The sequence below is a fragment of the Tympanuchus pallidicinctus genome, unplaced genomic scaffold (genome assembly GCF_026119805.1).
Source record: "Tympanuchus pallidicinctus isolate F22 unplaced genomic scaffold, pur_lepc_1.0 scaffold24, whole genome shotgun sequence".
Classification (NCBI taxonomy): Eukaryota; Metazoa; Chordata; class Aves; order Galliformes; family Phasianidae; genus Tympanuchus; species Tympanuchus pallidicinctus.
Genome location: NW_026294741.1, coordinates 2,060,118 through 2,084,226, shown reverse-complemented (window position 1 = coordinate 2,084,226; position 24,109 = coordinate 2,060,118). Strand labels below are relative to the sequence as shown.

Sequence of the window (24,109 nt, the reverse complement as noted above, 5' to 3'; positions counted from 1 at the left end):
AAGTCCTTCCAAAAGTACAGCAAATCAAGCAAGTACAAAAAACACGAGACCTTACAGCGAGCCTTATGGGGACTATTACCCACGAAAACATAGGAAAAAACTACTGGAGATGCTTTACAATGCTTTTAAGTACACAGTTGTCCTCTCCCTTTGTGCTCTGTAAGGACACACACAAGAAATACACTACTTAAAGCTGTGAGATGGCTAAACTAGAAAAATACTGTTCTGAAAGTCCAAATGAATCCAAGCAAAAGCCCTTCTGTGGCCTCGACAAACCCCTGAGCACAGCAGCTCCAGCACGCTGCATCCCCACGCAGGGACAGCAAAGTGCCCCCGAGCCTCCTGCTCCGGGCCATGTCTCCCAGGTCTGACCTACTTCAAGTGGTACCACAGGTTGATTCTTCAACACCTCAATTTCTGTTGTTTAGCATCTTCTTTTAAACTAGCATAAAACTTCAGTATGAAAAATGCAGAGTTTGTGATTAATTGGCATCTGAGATTCCAAGGTTTCTTCCTGTTGCGCTGCATTTATATATTTGTTTTAACTGATTACTTAGGAATCCTAGAAGTTACTTCAGGTTCTCCAAAGAGCTATACAAATGTTTGCTTAAAGAGTGACCAAAAAGGAGGCATGTTGATTTTCCATTATTTTTCAGTTACTTTCGTGACAATCTGCCACTCTGCCCAACATAAAAACAATCACCTCATCTTCTTAGGCTGAAAATTCACATAAACATCCAATCCTCTCAATCTGGATCTTTCCACTGCTCTTTACTCCTACAGAAATTAAAACTCCAGTCCGTTTCTTAAATTGTTTTCATGAGACTCATCTCCTAGCTTCAACAATGTCCGTGTGAATACAGAGACAGCAGCCAAGAAGAAAAAAGCAACACATTCCTCTCCCCCTCTTGCTTTTAAACAAATAGCAAGTTGGGAAACACTGCTAGGAGAAACAGGGCCATTATAGAGTCACGTCAGCCATAAGAGAGATTAAGGCAATAAATCACAAACATGCCTCTATTAAAGGCAGCTCTCCATCAAGCTGCACAGGTTTTTCATGTGGAAAAAAAAAAAAAAAAAAAAGTTTAAAAAAAAGATGTAGAAATAAAATCCCAGTAGGAGATGCAAAGTCGAGGACTGAATGCTGCGAGGATTTCTGATGGCCATAAAAACTTGGCAGTTTGAACTTCACATCCAAGCAAGCATTCCTTGGAATCCCCCAGGCAATCATGTGCCTCCAGCAGCTCCATTCTCCAGGAGACTCTTACAAATAGCACCACGAGATCCAGCAGCACCTTCACGGGCACTCTGCATCCTGAAGCACAGATGTGCTCTACTCTAAGAGATTGCTGCACACAAACCAAATAGAACGCAACCAACACTGCCTGCTGGAAAAGATAACCATGCAGGTGGACTACTGCCCCAGTTCAGGCTGTAGCGTTCCTGTCTGGTCCCTCTGCTGCAACATCCTGCATCGCCTGAACGGTTCTAAATGAAGAGTGAAGGCAGCTCTGATTGCTGCAAAGTGTTCAGGTTTAAATGTGCACCAGAAAGCAATGCTTCTCTCTAGAAAAATCTGACACTAAGTCAGAACTTGTTTTTCTTTTACCTAAGCTACATACCTATAGCTGAGCAGGGTGCCTTCCACAGGGTCCTGCTGTATTTCCTTCTCAGATTGCATTACAGCACGTTGTAAAACACCCTGCTGCATACTGTTGCAAATTAATGTGCAAATGAATAAAGCAAAGCGAATGAAAAGTCAAATCAGAGGTGCCCTTTCTTTCCTCAGCTCTCACTGATGTTCCATGCATTGAAACACACTCATTCTTTTTGGTATCAGCTACAAGAATGATTCTTATTATTATCATGCCCTTTTCTCTTCAATGCATGTTCCACACCTCGTATCTGGGAGGAATGCTGATTTTCAGTTGCTGGCTGTAGCTTGTAACCAATTAATAATTTTTTTCTAGGTTTTATAAAATACACAGGACTCTGGAGTAATGAAATTACAAAATTACTTTAAGTATTGCAATCCAAAGCAGTCAGAAAACAGATCCATAACAACAAGCATAGAAAGGGTATTAAAAATAAATAATGGATAGAGTGATACCCTTGTTGAAGGGAATTGTTTATTCCAAGGAAAACAAATCATATAAGCTGTTTTATCTAATATTTTGTACTTGTTTGTGCTTTTTTTTTTCAGCTTCACCAAGCAAACCAAATCTATTTGTTTATAAACTGTATAAAGTAATATTGTTTATAAAATCCTTCGGGTTCCATCTAGATGAAAGGCCCTATGTAAATGTTAGTGCTCTCACACTGTCACATACTTTCCAAAACTTGGCTATTGTTTTTGTACTTCCTTCTGTTTAAATATCACCCATAAAAACTGAGCAAAAGAGCAAACCAGCAGGATGCACCCTACTGTGAAATCATGCTTGCCATCCGAGGCTTTTTTTTGATGATGATGATAGTGGCCTTATTGTTACGAGAACTCCAAAGAAAAAGAGCCACCCGTGAGTGAAGCCAAAAAGTACAGCCACAAAAGTACAGCCACATGCTGCTATCGTGGGCCTTTGCAGTGCAATATTCAGATCCACTTCATGTTCACAACAGCCTCAGACCTGCAGTGCATTCGATATAAACACATATACCTGCATGTGTGTATACATATATATATAAATTGCTAAGATACAATTCAAAGGAATGTTTGCTTCTCTTCAGTGATCAAAAAACACTGTGAAACAGGAGCTTTCTTCCCACCTGCTTCAGGACTTTCGATTTGCACTGAAGAACCTCCCTTCCCAGACCCAGGAATCCTATCAATTATTATACCATGTGGGATGTCCAGGATAAATGCCACTTACTGATCACAGTCGAGAAGGGAATTGCACATTCCTCAACAAGTTCTGTTTGTAACTCCTCAGGCATTAAACCTTCTCATGAGACCTCCATCGTTTTTACTTCAAAGTGCAGAGAGCAAACTGCTCCCTGTGTGCCTATCAGGGAAAAGGAATTCTAGCAAAGCTAACAAAAATGTTCAAAAAAAAGCCAAGATGATTTCCAGATCAGACAACTGTGACAAACTGAAAGCAATGTATTACTTCTTGCAAGTGAACATCAATGAAAGTAGGAATACCACATCCAAATTGCAGAATGGAGTATCAAACACTTCTTTCCTTATTTTGAGACACGTGGGTAGGGTGTATTTAATATATACCAAATAAGTTTTGCTTGTGGCTAGGCAAGTCTTTTGAGACTTTATATACAACAAAGTACTCTGACTAAAATCTAGAAAATTAGCTCTTAAGGCTCTAGCTGTACAGCATCAATAGAAATGTGGTGCCTGCTAATGGCTGCAATAACTGTCTTCATCCCTGGAGAATTATGGATGGAGAATATATCAATAGCAGGAGTGGAAGGGCCAGAGAAACTGAGCAGGCACTCGTTATCGGACACAAAGATGATGCCACTTGCATGATGTTATCTGTGATAATCCTTACTTAAGGTCCAGGGGGTGGGCAGGATATTCGTTACAGAGAAGAAAGTATCCATCAGGCCATATTCATAATCATCAATGTTCCACTAAGTAAGCATTTTTGGAAGAGGTTGTGGGAGCACTGATGTAATAGAAATCAATGAAACTCAGCTTTTCTGCATCTGTCCTTTAGAGCAAAGTAGGAAGAGCAGCTTGTACATCACTTTTGTCTTTGACTGTTCAATCACAGAATACTCAGAAAAGACTCTGAAGGAAATCTTATGTGAACTCCTAACCAGTTAAAAATCTGTTTTCCACACCTTGACATTCACAACTACCAAAAGGAAATGTATTTTTATTATAGGCTTCCAATGACTTTTTGATGCTTGGCCACATGAGCACTTAAAACAAGTGCTGGTTACAAAACTGCTATTTGGCTTTATGCACCCCTCCATGCACATCTCCTCTTAATGAAACTGAGCTGGATTCAAGCATAAGCACAGCAGCATGGAGTGCCATAGGAAAGCCCTGCCACGAGCCCTCTGCAGAATGAAGCTACGCCTTTCCTTCCTCGGCAAGTAAAAAGGAGACGATCTTGCTGGGTAGATCAGAGGACATCCTGGTCTTTTTCTATGACTACCAACAGGAGGTTTTCCAATCAAGCTGAAGGAACTGTAACTCAAAACACTGAGACTGTTGCACCTGTACACTGATACTTCTTACAAGGCTCTGCTGGCTGACTGCATTCTGGCAAATCAGTACTTTTGCATCTAATCACAAGCACACACAAAAGAAAGATAATTATATCAGATTTGCTCAGTTGATCTGAAAAATCAGGAAGCACAAGAGTTAAACACTCCAACGACAGCACAAACTTGACTATGTTCTACATCCTGAATATTTTATGGTATATTTATTACAACAATATATTAAGCTACACATTTAACCACAAAAACAAAAACAGAAAGACAAATACTACTCATGTGCAACACAGCTGCATTAGCATTGCTGAGGAACATCAAACTTGAGAATTCCTGACACTGTTTTTAACCGTACATTCTGCATTTAATTTCTATGTGTAAATAGTCAACAAAACGGGCAAAAGCTTCTGCTTAATTACGTTTGCATTCTAGCTGTCTGCCTGAGGTTCCAGGGCTCCCACGCTACTCAGCTGATACAAACGGAAGATGTGATTTGCCCATCATCACTAAGTCCTCTTTTAAAAACATTTTCTTTTTCCACACAGTAGTTTACACAGTAAAGGAAACATCTTCAAAGGCCTACTGATCCCATTTTAAATTTCTGACCTTCTAAGCTACCACTTCTGACCAAAAGCTGTCAGCTAACACAGCCGAGCATCTTCTCCATGAAGATGAATCCTGTGGGCAGTGCTGCTGTCGTACTGCCTGGGCTGCAGCACACTGGGATGGCCCCAGAGGAAGCGGCCAACCCTACTGCAGGGATGCTCCAGGCATGGAGACAAGGAGGCCCTTTGCAAAGCTGCCTTTACAGAGATTTCTCCTTCTCCAGTTTAAATTGACACTGCCCTTTTTCTATATTAAAAAAAAAAAAAACAACAAACTAAAAAAACCCACAATGACACAAGAGTCCAGCTGCTGGCTACTTGGTTGACTGTCAGCAACTGAAGCAGTTGACCAGGTAGAGCATTCGTACCAAACACATCAGAGTAACTTAAGTCTCTAAAGATGTATTCCCAGGTCAAGGAGATTTCAGCACATCCATAATCTGAAAACTCAGACAAAAGTTTTACTGGAGCCTTTAATGAGCCAAAGCACAGCACCTGCTTGATGGTGCAAGCAATTAAGGGCAACAATGAAGTTTCCAAACTCTTAGCACATGCTGGCACCTCCCTGGCTCCAGAGAGGCACCAGGGAACAGCACACATGGCTCAGTGCTACCTGGGCACAGATGGGCAGCAGTGGGCACAGGAAGTGCTGTGTCCCCACATGCACAGGGCAGGATGTAGGGTGCACATGGAGCCCCACAGCAGGGAGAAAGGTTGGGAATATCCTGGGTTTCTCATGTTACAAACAGCACAACTGGAGAAATACAGTGGGAGCTGTGGCATCTCAGAGCTGGGATTTTCATATCGGAGCTGCAAAAGCTTTATTTTATCCTCTTTAATTCCACTGTTGTTTCACAGAAAGGCATGGAAGTGGAAATTCAAAAGTTACAGTGAGGAAAGGATATCCCCATTCCTCCAAATACAGTTAAATTCATTTCTGAAAACACACTGAAGGGTTGTTTTTTTTTTTAGCTTGATTGCTTTTTACCAGCTACTTCAATTAGAAAAGCATAAGAATTGTTAAAATATATATTTAACCTAGATGTGGGTTTTGGCTTGTTTGTTACCTGCAACAAAGCAAGGCTCATACTCTGCCTCTCTTTGGTGGAATAAAAAAGAGGAGCAAGGAACAGGAGGACACCACAAGTCCCTTCCCATCTGGCTCTCCACACTGAACCCAAGCAGATTCTTATGCATCTTACATCCACGTATAGGAAGAAACTGACACCTATTGGCAACTTTAATATTACTGCATAGTGGTGCTCCAAACTATTACAGGAAAGAGCTTCTTGCAACTGGGTTTTTCTTGATATGCACAGATAACACAGAAAGATAATTGAGAACTTTTCTATTTGTAACTGAAAATACACTCAGGAAATTTCAAATTTCCTTTCTAACTGTGAAACACCAATTCTTCCAAACTAAGTTATCATCTTTTAATAGTCTACACATTTTAAGTGGCAATTCTAATTGACAGATGCTAGTGCTATCTACATAGATTAAATTTTATTTTTTCTGCAGTGAATACCTCCTTAGTGTTCAGTATTACAAAGACACAGGGTTTGTTAGCAGGTAAATTACATCCTAATCTTACCTACATCAGCAACAGGTCAGAGCAAAAGCATCAGAAAACATACACTTCTCTCTAGTAACACATTGATTACTTGGTTACAGATGTTGGGGCAGCATAGGGACACTTACTGTAGAGGAATAGATGTTGGAGAGCCTTCCCTGTTACAATCAATTGCCTGCTACTGAGAGGCAAGCAATAAGCTACAGCCGGATACAGGAGTCAGAACAAACAGTTCCTTCAGGTTCAGGATATACGTAAAAGAATCTGCAGGCAAATACTACCTGTGGTTTTACTACTGCAATACATTACTGACCTACTTGAGCTCTGGGCCCTGCTGAAGTAAGGATAAACAAAAATCAAATACACCTAAGCTTAAGAACAACAGAAAATAACAAGTGTACAAATTGTTACCAATTTGTTTCCAAAAGGTTGCTTTCACACACAATCCTAAATTCAAAACCTGAACTCTTTGCACATATTTGTGCAAAAGAATACTTCAGCCACCCAGAGACATCAATGCAGGTGCTTGCCAGAACTGTGAGAAATTAATTATGGCAACAATAAACGCAAAACAACATGCAAAAGAGCCACAGAGTCACAGAGTAACACCTGTAGGTTTTTTGAAGCAGCAGATTTCCTGAAACCTTGGCTGTAGCCATGGAGACCTGCAGAAGCTTTCAGGATTTAGAAGCAGAAATTTTTAAAAATCTGATTTGTCTTGTGCCACCTCTAGAGCAAAACAACTGAACCCAGCACGATACCTACTTGTCACAAAGAATTTTTTAGTGAAAGTGCAACTGTCAAAGGCAGCGATTTTCTCTTGCAGGACTACGACGAGTATCCTGAAAACAAAGAAATGGAACGTGTACTTTAAACATTAAATGCATTGGTTTAAAGATTCAATATCTAAATGTAATTATTTCAAAAGCATCAATATAAATTTTACTGTGATAAAGTGCCAGGTTACCAATACATGGCAGTTATTGAGGATTCTCTCTCATCCCAACCACATAACCTTCATTTCAGGAAGTACACAGATCTGATACAGAACAACACAGCGTATTTATGATTACCTTCTGCAGTAAAAGCTCCATTAGAAAGAAAGAATGGAATTGCAAGGATCCTGAATTACTTTCAATGACTCAAATAACAAATCAACAATTGGTAGAACACAAGCTAAATTTGAAATAATCCCACTGCCCATCTCATTGCAAATTTATTAAACCACTGTGTTGGTCTTTATTAAAAGCAGGATTTCTTTTCATGCCGAGGCCATCACTGCACAAACCTGTGAGAAATCTGTGCCAATTAGAAAAATTACAAGTGCATTTTTATGTGTTGTACATGTGCACCTTTAGAATGTAAAATATCTGTTCGCCACCTGGAGAAAAACCATGACAGCTATGTATGAAACACCATACTGCCCAAATGAACAAGGGCCAAGGATGTAGATTTGGAAAGGGCAACATCTTCAAAGTGTGGAAACTTCTCAGTACATTTCCTTTGGTAAATAACAACTCAATGAGAGAAACTGACATATCCTAAATGTAATTGACTTCAGATTTTTTATTTGCTTCTCTCTTCTATTATCAAAAGGATGCCTCTCCATCTCTTTCCAAGTTACAAAACTCAAATTTTATGCATAATCTCTGCACGTATGACTTAATATTTGCTTCAAATAAAACAAAGTTTTTTCACTAAACAAAGCATTTTCCATCTCCTAGAACAAAGGAGAGGAAAAGAACAGAAACCTATCAACTCTCACTCCTTCCAAGAGGCTGAGAAAAAAGTTACTCAATGAATAATAGAAGGACCTTCAACTTATGTGCAACTGTAATGTATATATAAAAAACTATGTATATTTGATTGTAATATTTCCCAATCTTGTTAGATTTTTGTTTTCTGCTCTTTGAAGGAGGTACTGTCATTCCTTATAAATGAAACCTACCTGATGGATGATTCTAGAGTATAAATACATAAATAATAAACAGTTCTCCCTTCTGCAACTCAAGTTTTATTTTAAACTCAAAACTTTGGACTCCATTAGTCTATTGTATGGTTAACGCACCATTAGCACTGCACTTGGCCACGTTTAATGCATTTTCAATCTGAAATTGTGAGCTTTCTGTGGATAATAACAGAATCTGATACGTTCCAGAAAAGCAGCTACCCTGAATACAGCCACACAGCTTTGAAGTAACTTTTCCATTTTTACCACTTAGGAAAAGAAACATTAGACCTTTTAGTTAGGAGAGACTTTGAATGATGATTTGCCTTTTGACTGTTTTTACAATTGGATTTTTCTTCTGCTAGGAGGCCAGGCTGGAAAGATTTACTATCATCACACTGTACACAAGGGAACTTTAAATTTTTCAAGGGATAGTTGCACAGATAAGTACTGAACTCCTTCTGACAGGCCTTTAAAGGAGCAGGGACCAAATCCTGGCATGTAACTCAGCAACTCAATCACTGCAGTTGATCTATTTCTTGATACAGTGACCCTACCCACACCCATGGCATGTACGTTGAATGAGGATAACGAGCACTACAATCCTTTACTTCTTTAAAGAAGTTTACACCACCACAATCTCATTATATAATTGGTTGTGGTATTAAAGGTGTTTGCTCAGCAGTACTATTCTTCTTCTGTTTGCTTTCACTTGACCTAATTTAAAACATTAGTGTTTAAACTGGGCAGGAAGAAGCATCAAAGCAGCACATATCACGGACTTGGGTCAAGAAGTTCTACCAGGAGTACCAAAGGATTATCACCAATATCATCATGCAGAAGATGGATCCTGGGTTTTCTGGTCTCCTTTAAAAATATACAGTAAACTACAACTATGTTCAGTTTTCTGTGTCCAAAGTTCAGAAAAATCTGAACCCATGACTGCACAGAATCGAGGTATTTACAACCTGACATTCAATCTTCCAAGTCAGAAGTCAGCTGACAAGTCCAAGTAAGAGATGCTTTGTTACTTTACTCAGGAATTGTTCTCCATAGGGCACAGTATATGCTAGGATTTTTTCTGGATGTGCAGGAAGGTAACACATCTTGCAGAACCATGAAACACAAACAAAAGAGACAAGCCCTACACTGCCAAGTTAGACATCATTTAAACTGTGATCTCATTTCTCCATCTATAGGCAGAAGACAAAGGATTCCAATGATTCCTGTTCACTCTCATCACAATTTAGGGAAGCTTAAATGATTTAATATGCAAAATGTTTTGCGCTTCAGGGAAAGGCACTGGAGAAGCATATTGTTGTACTCAAAATATTACTTGAGAAACAGCAAACAGAAGATAAGCTTGCAGCAAAGTCAAAATAGTAAAACCAAGGAGTGCTCACACCAGAAACTGCACCCATTACTGAAATCCTGCAGGCTTTAACATAGAAAGAAATATAGTAAACATCCTTACCTTTTATTGCAATGCAGATCATAAATAGGAGTTTTGAACTGTATAGACTTGACCATCTCTCCTGTTCGTAAAGAATAAAGGTCCACACAGCAGTAAGGTGGGCTCGTGCTAAAATGAATAAAGAAACGTGGGATTTTAACAGAAAGAAGGAATTTTTGTAAAGTGATTTTCGTATTACTTCAAGACAAGCCTTCATACATGTAGCAATAAAAGCACAATGCTGCCAAACATGGGACCACTATAAGCTTCCTACATTTAGGGAAGGCATGATTACCAACTGGGTTACGATAGCCACAGTGGTCAAAAACCTTACTGTGCAACCAATTAGCAAGCACTTAGCTTCCTTTGTCCCAAACTATGACTTTGGAACATCAGATCCGACACCAAATACTATTCGTTTAACAGACATGAAGTTTTTAGGCTACATTTAAGTCATTTTAAAAACATCTTACTGAGTAACACTTCCCTTCAGGGAATACTTCATTCTGTGCAACAGCTGAGCCACATGACTATTCATTTGATAGAGACGCATTACACAGAACTTACATTACATCTCTAATGAACTTTTGTTTGAGTTATATAGATCTCTTCAACTGCTTCATGTCACTTTTATCATTTAAATATAAATAAAACTCATAGGGCCATTTCTTAATAAAAAGGCTTGCTTTCTTTTGAGAGGGGAAAGTGCTGAGTGTACCGATAGGGCTGAGGAAGGTAGTGGTGGAAACCATTTTACAAGCTGAGGAGAGGCTTTGATGTGGCAGTTCTTTTCCATAACACCTTTTTTCCACTCCAAGAACACATTAAAATGTTGGCTTCTTCTGGGTCAACGAATATGAAGCAGCACAAATTGCCAGCTGTACAAACATTCGCTAAGTATTGGTAAAGGAGGGTGTTTCCCCTTACCCCTATCTGTTTTATTTTATGGAGTTTAACACAATTCCTGACACAACACTCACTTGTCCTTTGGATCTACTCAAGTCGTTCAAGAATATTCTGGAGAGGAAGAATTCAATCCCCAACTATCTACCTTAACTGTTGTGAGACAACAAAATGCTGCACACAATACGTACACAACAGAGAGCCAATATACCATAAAAGCAAAAAAAGACAACAGCCAAAGAAATAATAGAAAAAATAAGTTTGACATTTTGCCTATGAAAATTCTTCCCAAAATATACATTTTTCTAGGCACACACTCAGGCTAATAAGTAGAGGGGTGCTATTTTTTACTTTTAAGCACTTCAAAGGCCCTTCAAAAACACGTTTAAAACAATAAGGCTCAGGTTTAGTTTCGTTGTGTTGGAAGCTCATTGCTGCTACAAAATACAGAAAATCACAGACAGAGTCTGTGTACAAGCTTTTCCTCATACAAGCACATTGACTACTGAAAGAAAATTATTATTTTGAAGAAGGGTACAACAATTGTTATTTCAAAAACAGGAATTACACAACCTCATATAGCTAAAATTATATTTGCATAAGTGAAATCCATTATTATTTCCATTAAAGCTCATGTGGAACATAACTATACTAACTGTTCCACTGGACATGTACATAATTGCATGACTATAATTCAAAAGCACACATCTAATACACACAGCACCCTCAAAATTATTGGAAACAATCAATCTTGCACTCAAATGAGTAATTTTTATTACATCATACCTCTCTTCTGGCTGCTTGTGAGAACATTCTATCAATGCTTTTTGTGAGCTGCACTGGCTAAAAACCAGCAACCTTTGAATTCAGTGCTAATGATGAAGTAGGTCGCGTGGACTGGGCAAAAGTACTCTAAAATTCTACTCAGCTCCAACTCAACTCCTCCTTCCAACAGTCTTTTCATTCCCTGGTACACTGCAATCTGTGACCAGAAAATGATGTGCCAGGTTGTTGGTGTTGGTTTTTTTAAATTATTTTCTGAAGTACGTAAGAAGTCAAGGTCCGATAGATTTCAGAAAGCTCATGGGACTGAATATCAATAGTTTCAAGATTTTAATTTCATTGTTCAACAAACCCAAATAGAAAGGATTCTCCAACACTTCAAAATTTAATTCCTTCCCCAAATAAACTATTTTTTGACTACTCAAAAAATGTGAGCCTTGTGAATGATCTTCCTTTACCCTCCTTCATATCTTTCATCTTGCAGCAAAATCAGTTCTTCCTAAAGAGGAAAATGAGGATTACAGACACTGATCTAAGCATTCATTTATGCATCATAGCACTTAGAGAATAATAAGAGCATCATGATTAGGCTACACTGCTCACAGTCAGTAATAAGAGCTCACCCTCCCCCATTTCAGTGATGTCAGCATGGTGGGTTCTGTCCTTTCTCTTCCCAGACTCCAATATGCAATGGATTCTATACTGGCCCATTTTAGCTTGTTAAATTAGCAGACAAATAGCACTTCGTCCTTTCTTTTCCCCTCTACAGGAAATTCTCTGACAGGTTGGTGCACCAAAAGGGCCTAATGAAATGTCTAACAAGCATGCAAGGAAGATAGGAAGTAAGAGCACAGGAACTGAGCAATAAAGGATGTGCAACAGGGCTGCAAAAGCTGCAGCTGGCTTGCCATCACAGAGCTGCCACATAACACATTTTTCTGATGCTCCTCCGACATCTTGGTAATTCCCAACCTTCTTGAAACAGAGAATGCAGGGATTTCCATCACCAACATAGCAGAAGAAGGTAGACTCTATGATGTTCTCTATGTTCTTACAGTTGAAGATCTCAAATAATCCGGGCACCGTTTCTAAAAGCTTGAAATCTGAACTCCTTTTAACTCATTATTTAAGGTGCACATTAAATCAAATCTTCCAAACTCAAACGTAGAGAATGAGTGCATTTTGTCTTCTTTGATATCACTTCTGCCATCTATTTTGTTTGATTATTCTGTTATGAATTTCAGCTGCAAAACCAGATGCATCCAAGTTGCCAAAGAAAAGCACCAAAACCACTACGGATTGCCAGACAGAGCCTAAAAAATCTGCAAATCATCTCAGAATTGTATGAAACCAGAAATATTGCATCTTGCTCTATTTCAGGAATACAAAATGAACACTCATTTCATCAAAGGTTCACACAGCCACAGTGTAAATGTGCCTGAAATAAGCCAGCTGATGGCCTATGACAACAAACTACCGCTATCAAACAGGAAACAAAGCAGAGGGACCTCTGGCCAAAGAGCTTTCCTTCTGATAATCTGCAGCGCCAATGGTTGGTGCTTATCTCATTGGTGAGAAGAGTCTGGTCGTATTTCTGTGTACCGTGATGGTTATGTAAAGAGGAAAGATTAAGACAGGAATGTGACAGCGCTGGTTTTTGCGGTCTGGTAATTACGTTAAGTCTGTCACAAATAAAATTCTTGCAAATTACTCCCACAGATTACGAACAAATTTTTGCTGTGTATCCTGTTTGTTAAATAGCTGCTTAAGGAAAAGATAACAACAACTGCTTTAAAGATAACGGGCAAAAAAATTAACAACTTCAAAACATTAGCATTAATAAATGCACAATAATGCACAGCTCTTATATCTTGTATTAGATTGTTGCAGTGCAAGGACAGAAGAAAAATAACAGATGCCTTGTACAGCTGGCACTTGACTACATCTGTGCTTATGCATCACAACATAAGTATCACCTCTTCACAGATTTGTTAGCAATGACTCACAATTTATAAAAGCTATGTAAAGTGTTTGCATACGGAGACAATGTACAAAACACACAATTTTTCCATGAAGAATGGACAAGATTGGTGGAGCCAAAGCGAGGCTGTCATTTTCTGCTCCTAAAAAGCCTTTGCAGTACTTTCCTACAAATGGCAAATTCCTATGTAAATCTCACTGTAGAATTTTAAAAAACATCTCAGGACAAACAGTGTTTGACTGGCATAGGTATCATCCCTACAGCTTTTATTCTCTCTTCACAGACAACGAGGCAGAATTTCTAGAAAATGAGATCAAGGAAAGCATCTCCCTCCACCTCCTTTTGCTCTACTTATATGCAATATAAGCACAGTGAGATGTGCAGGGAGGCCCCTTTGGAACAATGACAAGTTAGGAGATCTCAACAAATTTTATATAGCAACAAAATCACTAAAATAATAGAAACAGCCTTCATTAGGAGAAGTATACAGTTGTACAGCACATTGTAGCCATTTCCTATCACCTGTAGTCCTTTATAGAGACTCTGCAAATTTCTTCTGAAGAACAGTTCAGTTATTATTGATAGCAAATGTGGTAACAAAACGAATTCAAGTGAATTTAAAATGCAGGATGGAACAAGGGGAAAGAGCTTCTTTCCAGATGCAGTGCACGAACTGATCTTTGCCTAAGGTACCATTCTGCAGAGTGCTGTGTGTTCTTTCTGCCTGCTGGAATTGTACCACGTTCAGCCCATCTTCTAAATTACACAAAGAATTACATTATGTCTGCCTTGTTCTGCACTCTCACAAGGCAGTTCCTTACCTTATTTACACAGGACAAATATTACACATACTAGCAGCAAATATCACACGTACTAGGTTTCCTAGAGTAATGATCGTCATTTCTCTTTTATAGTTTCCATAATAAAATGAAAATTCCTTCTTGCTCTGTCATGTATTGATGTTCCTAATGCACAGGACAATATTTAAGGTTTTCAGAGGGGGTGGAGATGTAAAAAAACACATCAGCATAATTATAATCTAACATATAGCCATAAAAAAATAGTCTTTGATTTAATCACTATTCCAGTTTTGATACTTTCAGGTATTATCTGGCAAGTTATATAACAACATTCAACAAATTCCTACTTGAATTTGATGGGGTTGAGCCACGCAACCGTACCAGTTACAAGTTATATTATATAGTTAGCACAAATTATTTATTGTTCTAAGTACAGTATATTTAGCAAGCTATTCAGATCAGTAAATTTAACAGCACTTGCTAAGCCACCCTCAGACAGCAGGTCACAGGCTTCCAGTCAAAAGCAATTTGACTTTTGCCACGCAGTCATTCCACGGTTACTGCTGGTTTACATAAAATTATTAATTCAAACACATGGCAATTATTCTGTCGAGATCTGTCATCTTTGAAGTTTTGTTTCACAGTAGAAAAGCTCCTTTCTCATCACAGTGTTTCAAAATGAGGTCAGGTGAACGGCGTTATTATTCTATTCTGAAGTGCCATTTAATTTCCAACAACATGACTTTTCACTGCTTCTAAAAATACAACCTCAGGTGTACATCAGCTGCCACACTGTGTTCCCAGACACACTTTCCACACTAATGTGGATGCCCAATTAGTCAGACTGTCCTCCTCATTCTGGCACATTCTTCTTGCGATGGTTATTTGTTTCCATTTCCTCAAAGCAGTGGAAGAGCCCACCAGTGAGACAGCTCCACGCTCTGACACAGCAGTGGCTGAGATCTCCCATAACTTCTGCAAGCTGTGGTCAGGCACTGGCACCTCAGAGAGGGGGAAGGAAAGCAGAACAGAAATGGAGCGTGCAGTATTGTTACTTAACTGGATACTGGAAGAAGTCGTTCCTGAATCTTCACACCGGGAAGTTAAAGCACAAGATTAGGTTATGATGTTTTAGTAAAATTCTTAACACGTTGGCACCACAAAGGCAACTCTGTTCTCCTGAACACCCCGATGAAGGTTTGCTCAGATTAACAGATTTCCAAACCTAGAAGGATCATCTTTTCTTTCTAGGCCAAGTACACAATGTCTCAGAAGCTCAAAGTATTTTTTATTTTTTACCAAGTAATCTAACCTTGTCTTAAAAGACTTGGAGCAACAATCAGTGCTCTATCACTAAATAAGTTGTTCCAACATTTAGAAAAAAATATTTTTTTATGAAATTACTCCTTCAAGACAAAACTTGTACACATTCTGCTTTTAAAAAACAGCCTTTATGTCTCCGTCAACAACATAAATAAAGCTACTTGCACCCATATATCTTTTCCATAAATCAGTAAGTATTCAAGGCAGTCCAGTCACTGGCTAATCTGCAATAAAATGGAAAAGATTTTAAGCCTTACGTTGCAAGTTTGTTTACCAGCCCTGGCACATATTTGCAATGCTTCTCTGAGCTCTCTGGTACTGCAGCATTGTCATCTTCTTTCTCAAGGATGTACAACAGGATGGAACTCTACTTGCAAGTTTATCGACTCCCCCTGGAGAGTAAATTCATTTTTCTGTTCCTTGTTAATGCTTTTTTTTCTCTTTGTTTGCTTTGTTTTCAATAAATCCAAGGAGGTATCATTTATTCCTCACAACTTCACTGCAGAAGAAAAGGTCTTGCTGAGACTTTTGCTATGTAGACCTCTAAAATTCCTTGGCTTTCTGCATCACAACTTTCTACAATGAAAACTTGAGAACTCTGTAAGTAATTTTCTTACTTGCATTCACAGCACTTGAAATTCATTCAAAATCAGGAAAAGCAGAGTAGAATTTCTGAGAAAGTGACACTTCCCAAAAATGAGTGTGCAGCAGTGAAACACAAAGCAGCACAGACATTTTAAGTGTACCACAAATTGCAAAAAGCATGGAAGCACTTATTTTTAAATAAGAAAAACCTGTACCAGTCCTAGACACATGTTACTAAATCCAATCCTTTAAATACAAATGAGGAAATTATTTGATATGGCACTAAAATATTTGTGTTAAATACCGAAAGATACAAACTTCTCTCTTACATCTTCCTCAAATATTTTGACCAAATCCATCAGCCTACAATAAAATTTCCATCCTCCTCTCACCTCACCATCATTGTGGTCTCACCAGAATACAAGAAAAATATTTTCAGAAAGTCATCAATGGCGAAGAAAATGTTTTGTTTGAGGTACATTACAAGTCCCACCTCAAGGAGCAAGAAAATAAGACACCAAAAGAAAACCTTATTGGTTACCTGTGTGTGAAAATAAAGAAAATGTGGCTTATGTGGCTGGGCCAAAATGACCACTAGGCAAGATTTAGTACAGCCATCTGCCCACACAACATACGAGTAAACTACTCCTTTTTTGGACAAAGGAAATTGCTAAAAGGGAAACCAGTGTGCTTCAGATCACATGCATTAGGACAAAGCTAGGTCTACTCTTTCACCAATACAATTCTTAACGAAGTTGAACTGCATTAAAAGACAACTTTTAATCAAAAGTCTCTGACGTAATCAACATCATTCAAAGATTTAATGGCAATGGTGCATCAAAACAAGCTTATTGTAAAGCAATTAAATTCTTTGCCTTATTTTTCATGTCCACCCTCATGAATACATTCCCACTGGCAACTGATTCTAAGATGTTCTACACTGGACTGTACACATCATTCTTTTCAAGGGCACTCACACAATCTGTTAAGTTTTTATCAATTTAATTAAGAAGCTATGGCAAAAGATACCTTGCCTTAGCAAAAGTATGCACTTTTGGAAGAGATTTAAGGACTACTAAAAAAAAGAAACCATGCCAGAGAATTGCTACATTGATTATATCTATGTTCTTTATATGGTTAATCAAAGTAATGAACCGGCTTAATATTTGAAATTCATTATTTTGAAGGGGTTGGGGGGGAAAGTTTTTTTTATCTACACATATTTCAGTCTGTTCTTTTCCAGAAGGTTAAAAGCATCAGTTTCTTCCATCAAATCCCTTTCTTTAAAAATAATAATAATAATCCTATTTTCTGTTAGATTCTGAGCTGGCTTCTTTCCCACTCTTTTATCAGTATCCATCAGTTCTCTAGAAGCTGCTGTTTGCTGTGGACACCCAGCCCCTGTGAAGCTGCTCTAATTACCACCCCAGAATCAGCTGTCAAGTGCCGCTCCTAAGTGGCCAGGCCAATGCTCCCCTCCAGGAGATCAAGTGCATCCACTTACCACAGCAACAGAGCACAGTGCACATACTGCACACGTGTGCCACAGACAGCATTCATCACAGTGGCATGAACATACAAAACACTTCACACAGACATGCAGCACCCAGCTCTTCCTATCCAGACCAAAGCTTCTATGTGTCCACATGTATTCCATAGTATGGAAGCTACTTAAGTTTTTGTTTTGTTTTTTTTTTTTTCAAAGAAATGAAGAAAATTAAGCTAAAAGCAGACTGATGGCTGTAGGCAGATCTGCTACTCTATAAATAGGCTTCGTACAGACATTTACAAAAAATAAACCAATACAAAGATTAATTAACAATTTACGTAATGTTGAAAGATCAAAACAAGTATAATTATGTCCAGGATTTGTTTCCGGGGACAAAGAGCAGTATTTACCTCCACAGAAAATATAAAAGTCAAGCATTTATACATCATACAGTACATACAATACAGTAATGTTAACTGAAGAGCTATCACTCTGAACTTCATGTGCAGGCATTTAAGAGATATTCATTCATGACGTTTGCTTATACAACAATTGAAAACGGAGATACCAGGACACAACTACCACCCTTGTCCTACCAGGACTCATTCTGAGGCGTGGGTGAAGGAAGATATCTCAGTACATGGTTTGAACAGCAGGGAGTTCTAAACTGGTCTGGAGCAGGATACTGACAGGAGTCAGCCTCTGCAGCAACATTCTCCTGGTTCCTAGCACTTAACACAGCTCTGTCAGAAGAAAAGATGCTCTAAATGCTTGCCATGCAGGACAGCAAAACAGATTTAATTCCTGAGAGAACTGACAACCCTGCATTAGATGAGAAAGATCGAAATGTTCATTTCAACACATTAAAAAGCAAACCTACCAAAGGGCAGTGCAGGTAGGCACTTCCCAACTAGCTGTGCACACTGCTGACACGAGGAGGTTACTGATACCATATAATCATGTACCCTGGTTCATAAGACAGGCAAAACCCATGACCAAATACAGAATGACAACTTGTTTCCACTTGCGGGGTGGTGTGAGGGAAGAACCTGCAAAGACAGATTTCCTTGACAGTCACAGAACAGATTGAACTATTCAGGTCATGGATCGTTTCAGTTCTGTTCAATAATTGTGATGCTCATTTTTGTTCAACCAAACCAATAGCTCAGCCTTTGCTTCTCTTTGTAGCCTAGGCGTCAGTCTAAATGTACAGTGACAAAAAGAGGAAAATTTAATGTCTGGTTTTATCAGCACGTTGGTATTATCACAACAGATATTATGAGAACAGCACCCTTTTCAGGGAGAAAAGCAAAATGGAAGTGAACCCTGCAAAATACCAACAAGCCTTGCAACCTCCACCTCCTCACCCTTCAGTTTCAGCAGCAGATGCTCTTTCCACATTCTGCTTTACCAACAGCACACAGCACGCTCCTCCTCCCTCACACTGCCTGCCCATAACATCACTCATTCTCACCACTGGAAGAGACTTTCTAGATGTATGTTTTTTTCAATTTCAAAATGCATGAAGCTGCACAAAGCCAAACAACAGCCTACAACCTACCTTCATGTAGTGCAGCATGTTGTGTTACATTGCTCCATTCCATGGCATGTGGCATGCCTGTCACTGAAGTGTAAAATATAGCACAAGCTGGCTTCTCAGCTGCGGCACGCTTTAACAGAGAGACTGGAGTGTGACACACTTTCCACTTCACTGAGACATACCACATGTTACAAAATATAGCTGTCCCATCGCATTTTGAGTTAGTTAATGCAGGGAGATAAGCAGCATCTCAAGAGATTTGTTTATCAAAAGGCTTATTTGACCATAGCTATCACTGAGGAAACGTGCATCTGGAGCTCTGCTTTTCAGAGCAGGATCAGTTTTTCTGGTATATTCTGAACCAGATTTTGTTCTGCTGTGCAACCAGACAGTCCTTTTACACCAAAGTGATGAACTTGCCCTGGCTATCTTTGGTCATTCTGTGAGCATATGCTTAACTCAAAAAATGTCTGCGAATCTTGGAGAGCATGAGCAAAGATTAACTTCTGTGCAGAATACAACTGCATTTCTGTCATACCTCTATCAAAGATTAACATCTCTACGAACAGCTGATCAAGCTCAAATTCCAGATGTGTTTCCTCCAAAAATACAGAACAAAATACATGTAAGAGTTGTCTTGCCCTCCCTTTCCTCACTGTCAAATGAAGCAAAACTCATCACTGACACAGAGGTATGCAATCTGTGTTGCAATAAATGCCGCACTGATTTTCAAGTTTGGACAAGATGGACTAAAACCAAAAACATACAAACATCTTGTGTATCAAGAGACAGCCACATGCCACAGCTAAATAGAAAAATATCAGATTTCTGAGCTGATGCTGAAATATCTCAGCTACAGCCAGCTTTCACCAAGCAAGTGCAGATGCCAAACAGAGCACTTTGTAAGTGGAGCCACTCACAGCCCCAGCCAGCTCTAGATTTTATAGATTGAGAAAGTGTGTAAAATTCCAAATCTGCACCCAAGGTTTTTCTATTCCTTGGTCTGATTGTTTACTGCATTATTTTATTGGCAGCACCTTCTGATCAATGACCATGGGAAAGCTGTGGAAGAACTCTTTATGGGGGAGCATAGGGATAGAACAAGGGGTAATGGCTTTAAATTAAAAGAGAGGAGATTTAGATCAGATACTGTGAAAAAAATTCCTCATTTTGAGGGCAGTGAGGCCTTGGCACTGCCCAGAGCAGCTGTGGGTGTCCCATAACTGGAGGTGGCCAGGGCCAGACTGGGCTCTGGGCAACCTGATCTCTGGGAGATAAAGCCCTTCAAATTGCACTGACGACACTGATTACAACTTCTAGTGTTACTTTCTTAAGGCTTGAAACATAACGTAGGATTAGTTATACTGTATAAGTATTTTATTAATCTAAATTACAAATAATTTTTAAGCTTGTGAGCAACCATCCAAAAAGTGTCTTACAGCCCCTCCTCTGAGTGATACTGTGAATATATTACCTAGTCAGAACTGAAAGAGAGGATTAAGCAGGACCTTGCTCTGAGAACAAGCCCTATTGCTTCTTCACAAGGAAGACATCTTTTAAATACGCATTCTGAATTATTTAAGGAAAAAAATGCTGTCTTTTGCTTTATAAATTGTTTGTAAGGGTAACAATTTTAAAGCTACCATGCTCTGAATAAATGCCTGTTGTTGCATTTCATAGACCAGATCAAAACTAATAAAAAAACATAATTAGATCAGCTTTTCTTTAACTACTATCAACCACTGTGTCTTAGTGGTCTTTTTTCTCACTTCAGAGATGTAAAAGAATCTAACCTGCACATGAATGTTAGAGCTCAAACTCATTTGACTTTTCCTCTGTATATTAAGTATTACTGAAGAAAAAAAGATAAAAGAAAGAAATCAAGAAGGACTGCAGAGAGCAGCTGCTGGAAGAGAGTGAATGGCATTTATTAGGGGATACAAAATTCAACTACTGTCAAGTTGTAGCGAATTAGTCAGGAGGCAGCAGTTGTGTATCAGTGCAAATACTGGCATGCAACGCAGTTTGTAATTAGCTGCTCACACTATGAGTGTGAAGTGAGCAATTATATAGGAAAAAACATATTAAGCAGCATCTCTGAATTGACTTCAGATCTCCACTGTCATGTTGGTATGCCCAGAAAAATGAAAACAAATCATCCCAAAGTTTCTAACACCTTTGCAATGCACTTTAAATCCAGTATACAGTATATAACAGAAATAACTGTAAAACATATAAGAAAAGAAAATACAATCCTGAACTGTTCTCTGGGCCTGCGTCACTTTGATTTACAACAGTTATTTCTAAGACAGACAAAAACACACAGATGCAAACAATTACTCTATTTTTGTAGGCAACAAGTGAGGTGGGTGGTAACTGAGAAATTTTGAAAAATCCTGTCACAATATTCCATTTTTTCTTTAGTAACCCTCATCACACAACAAACGCTCGCCACATCAGAGACTTTCCAGGGCCTGAAGGGCCGCTTTGATTCCAGACCGCTGCAGGCATTAGCGGGGACGTAATTAGGGTAAAAAGTTCAACCACAGTTCCATGTCTAGAGTGCTGCCAGAAATAAATTTCCTCTCATTCACTGGTTTCTACTGTACCCTCCCTGAGAAACATATTGAAAACACATTTATCTTTGTAGAGTTTGTTCCTCTTCTAATTAACTTTATAGCGTTTACAGTATTTAATAATTTAAAGTGGAATTTAAAGTGGCCCTGGAAGCAGCAGCTCTCCTGTAATGGCGCTGTGCATTATCTTCTCCCCGTAGTGCTTCTTTTGACAAGTTACTCGAGGAAGGTATGTGCTCCAGCTGGTTTTATCTGGCCGTGCATTTAGCAGAAGGCTACTTCCTTCCCTCCATCTCCTCCCCGTATCATTACACGCACGGGGGGTTGGAGCAGCCGTAAAATGAAACTGTGCCTCAGCTCGGAAATCTGCTCTCCCGAACCTCCGCACAATCCCAGAGATCACTTAGGAAAGGTTTATCTTTTTACAGCTTAATAAATCAAGGCTTTAAAAGGTCACCGCTACCCCCAGTTCTCACCAACTGGTCAAAGCTTGACCCCAAATACTCATTTTCTTCCTTCCAGTTTTGATCCAAGATTAGCAGTTTATTGTAGTTCAAAGGTTATTTCTTTCTATAGTTAGACAAACTCTCGGTATATCAGAAGAATACCAGATCTTGCTGGCCCTGGTGCTTACAGACAGAAGCATTACCTCGTACCATTAAAGCATTTCAGTTGGTGAGAAAATCTGCAGAAATCCCAGTAACCGCTAGTTAAACATTACAGAAATACTTGAAGCACTTTGATATAATTATAGAAACAAGTTACAAGAAAAATCTCTGGGACACGAAGAGCTCTTTCTAAAGTAAAGAGCACTGCTATCTTTACCACATAACATAACGATCAAATCCAGCATCAGCAGAAGGAATTTAAACTGCTTTGCGCAGAGCTTGTGTCTCTCAGGATACTGAAAGCTACCACACAAACTGTTAAAACTGAACTGATTTGTCCCACTAACCTACTCTCCTAACCAGAGATAACGGCCTTCATCCCCAGAACGGAAGGAAATTTTTGCAAGGCAGTGTTAGGACAGCACACTTTGCACTTAATGATGCCTTACAGCTTTCCATCAGTACAGGAGCCTCTGGGACTCACTCCCTCAAAGTAACAGAAACTGGGGGGCTTGAGCCAGCCCAAAAGGTTCTGCTGTGCTCTTTAGAACCTGATCCCCAACCTCCAGAAAAAACAATCCCTACAATCAAGGGGATGAAGGAGGAATTGTTGTTGTTGTTTTTACCAGAAAACAAATTTGAATAATTAGGAAGTTATCACAAAACAAAAATCTGTTGTTTGGACTGTTCTAGCCAAGCTGAGATGTTACAAAGGAACACAAACCTACATTTTCCAGTAAGTTTCCTTTATTTTGAAGGGAGGTACATTACAAGACACTAAAAGAAGCAAACATCCTTCAAAAGCCTGAAGAAAAAAAAAGTAAATAAAGGTTGCTCTCTAGAAATGTGAGCCCATACATCCTTGACGGCGCTCAAACAAAACATTTTGCAAAGTCCTCAACAGAAGATCAAAAATATTTCACAAACTTCATGATTCTTTGTCATGGGGTCCAATGCAACCATAAACCACAACCAGCTGCCCATCCAATTGCGATGCCTTATTATGAGGAAGGCACCCTTCGCACATTCAGTGGCATGATTCAGTCATGGCATAACCTGGCAAGCTCTCAGCACAGCCACTGCATTTGCAATGGCATTCTGGTAAAAATATTCCAGGGAGAGCTACTCTGAGGAATGTGAGAACTGGGAACAAGAACTTCATTCATCATAGCCCATTTCCTTCTCTTGGGTGATCCTTCCAGAAAGCTTCACTCTTTGTCTCTGACAAATCATTTTGCAGCTAGCTAATTTTAAACACTGAAAGCCACAGACACTTCAAACTGCATGCTGGATTTCAGCATTAACAGTTAGTGCTCCAGAAAAGGAACAGGGCCCTGATTTTAAAACATGAAGTTGAGAAAACATTAATGCTTTAATTGCATTGCTTTTAGTTCTTACTTATGTAAAGTTGCCTTCTCCCTAAACTTTAACACCCCCATAAAAAGGTTCCTGAGGTAAATGTGTGTTAAGGTTAGGAGGTTTTAATCTACAGTAGCCGCATTAATAAAGTATGCTTCCTGAAAACCTGCTGCCAATTGATTTGCCTTGTAAACTGGTCAGCAGGGCAAAAAAATGCTGGCTACCCGAAGTTATACCCTTTGTTCGCTCAGACCTACTCCTCCTTCTTTAACTTACCCTTATTTCCTTTCCCCTCCCACGATTAAAAAAGATTATCTCTTGCTTCTCATGCCCTCAAATGACCTCCATCCAATTCTTCATGTCATTCAAAATTTTCTCTCACTTGAAGCCATTAAACCAATACG

At 39.1% G+C, this 24,109-nt stretch overlaps 1 protein-coding gene across 13 annotated transcripts in view; it reads right to left on the bottom strand.

The window, feature by feature from the left end:
• The window catches only part of BCAS3 (BCAS3 microtubule associated cell migration factor), a 302,365-nt gene that overhangs the window by 251,905 nt on the left and 26,351 nt on the right, over window positions 1–24,109 (bottom strand). For all 13 annotated transcript variants that reach the window (XM_052688679.1, XM_052688678.1, XM_052688668.1 and 10 more), the window contains exons 8-9: window positions 9,780–9,887; window positions 7,123–7,199 (exon numbers count right to left, since the gene is read on the bottom strand). In XM_052688679.1, the coding sequence (XP_052544639.1) occupies window positions 7,123–7,199; window positions 9,780–9,887 (185 nt within the window). The remainder of the gene's footprint in view (window positions 1–7,122; window positions 7,200–9,779; window positions 9,888–24,109) is intronic.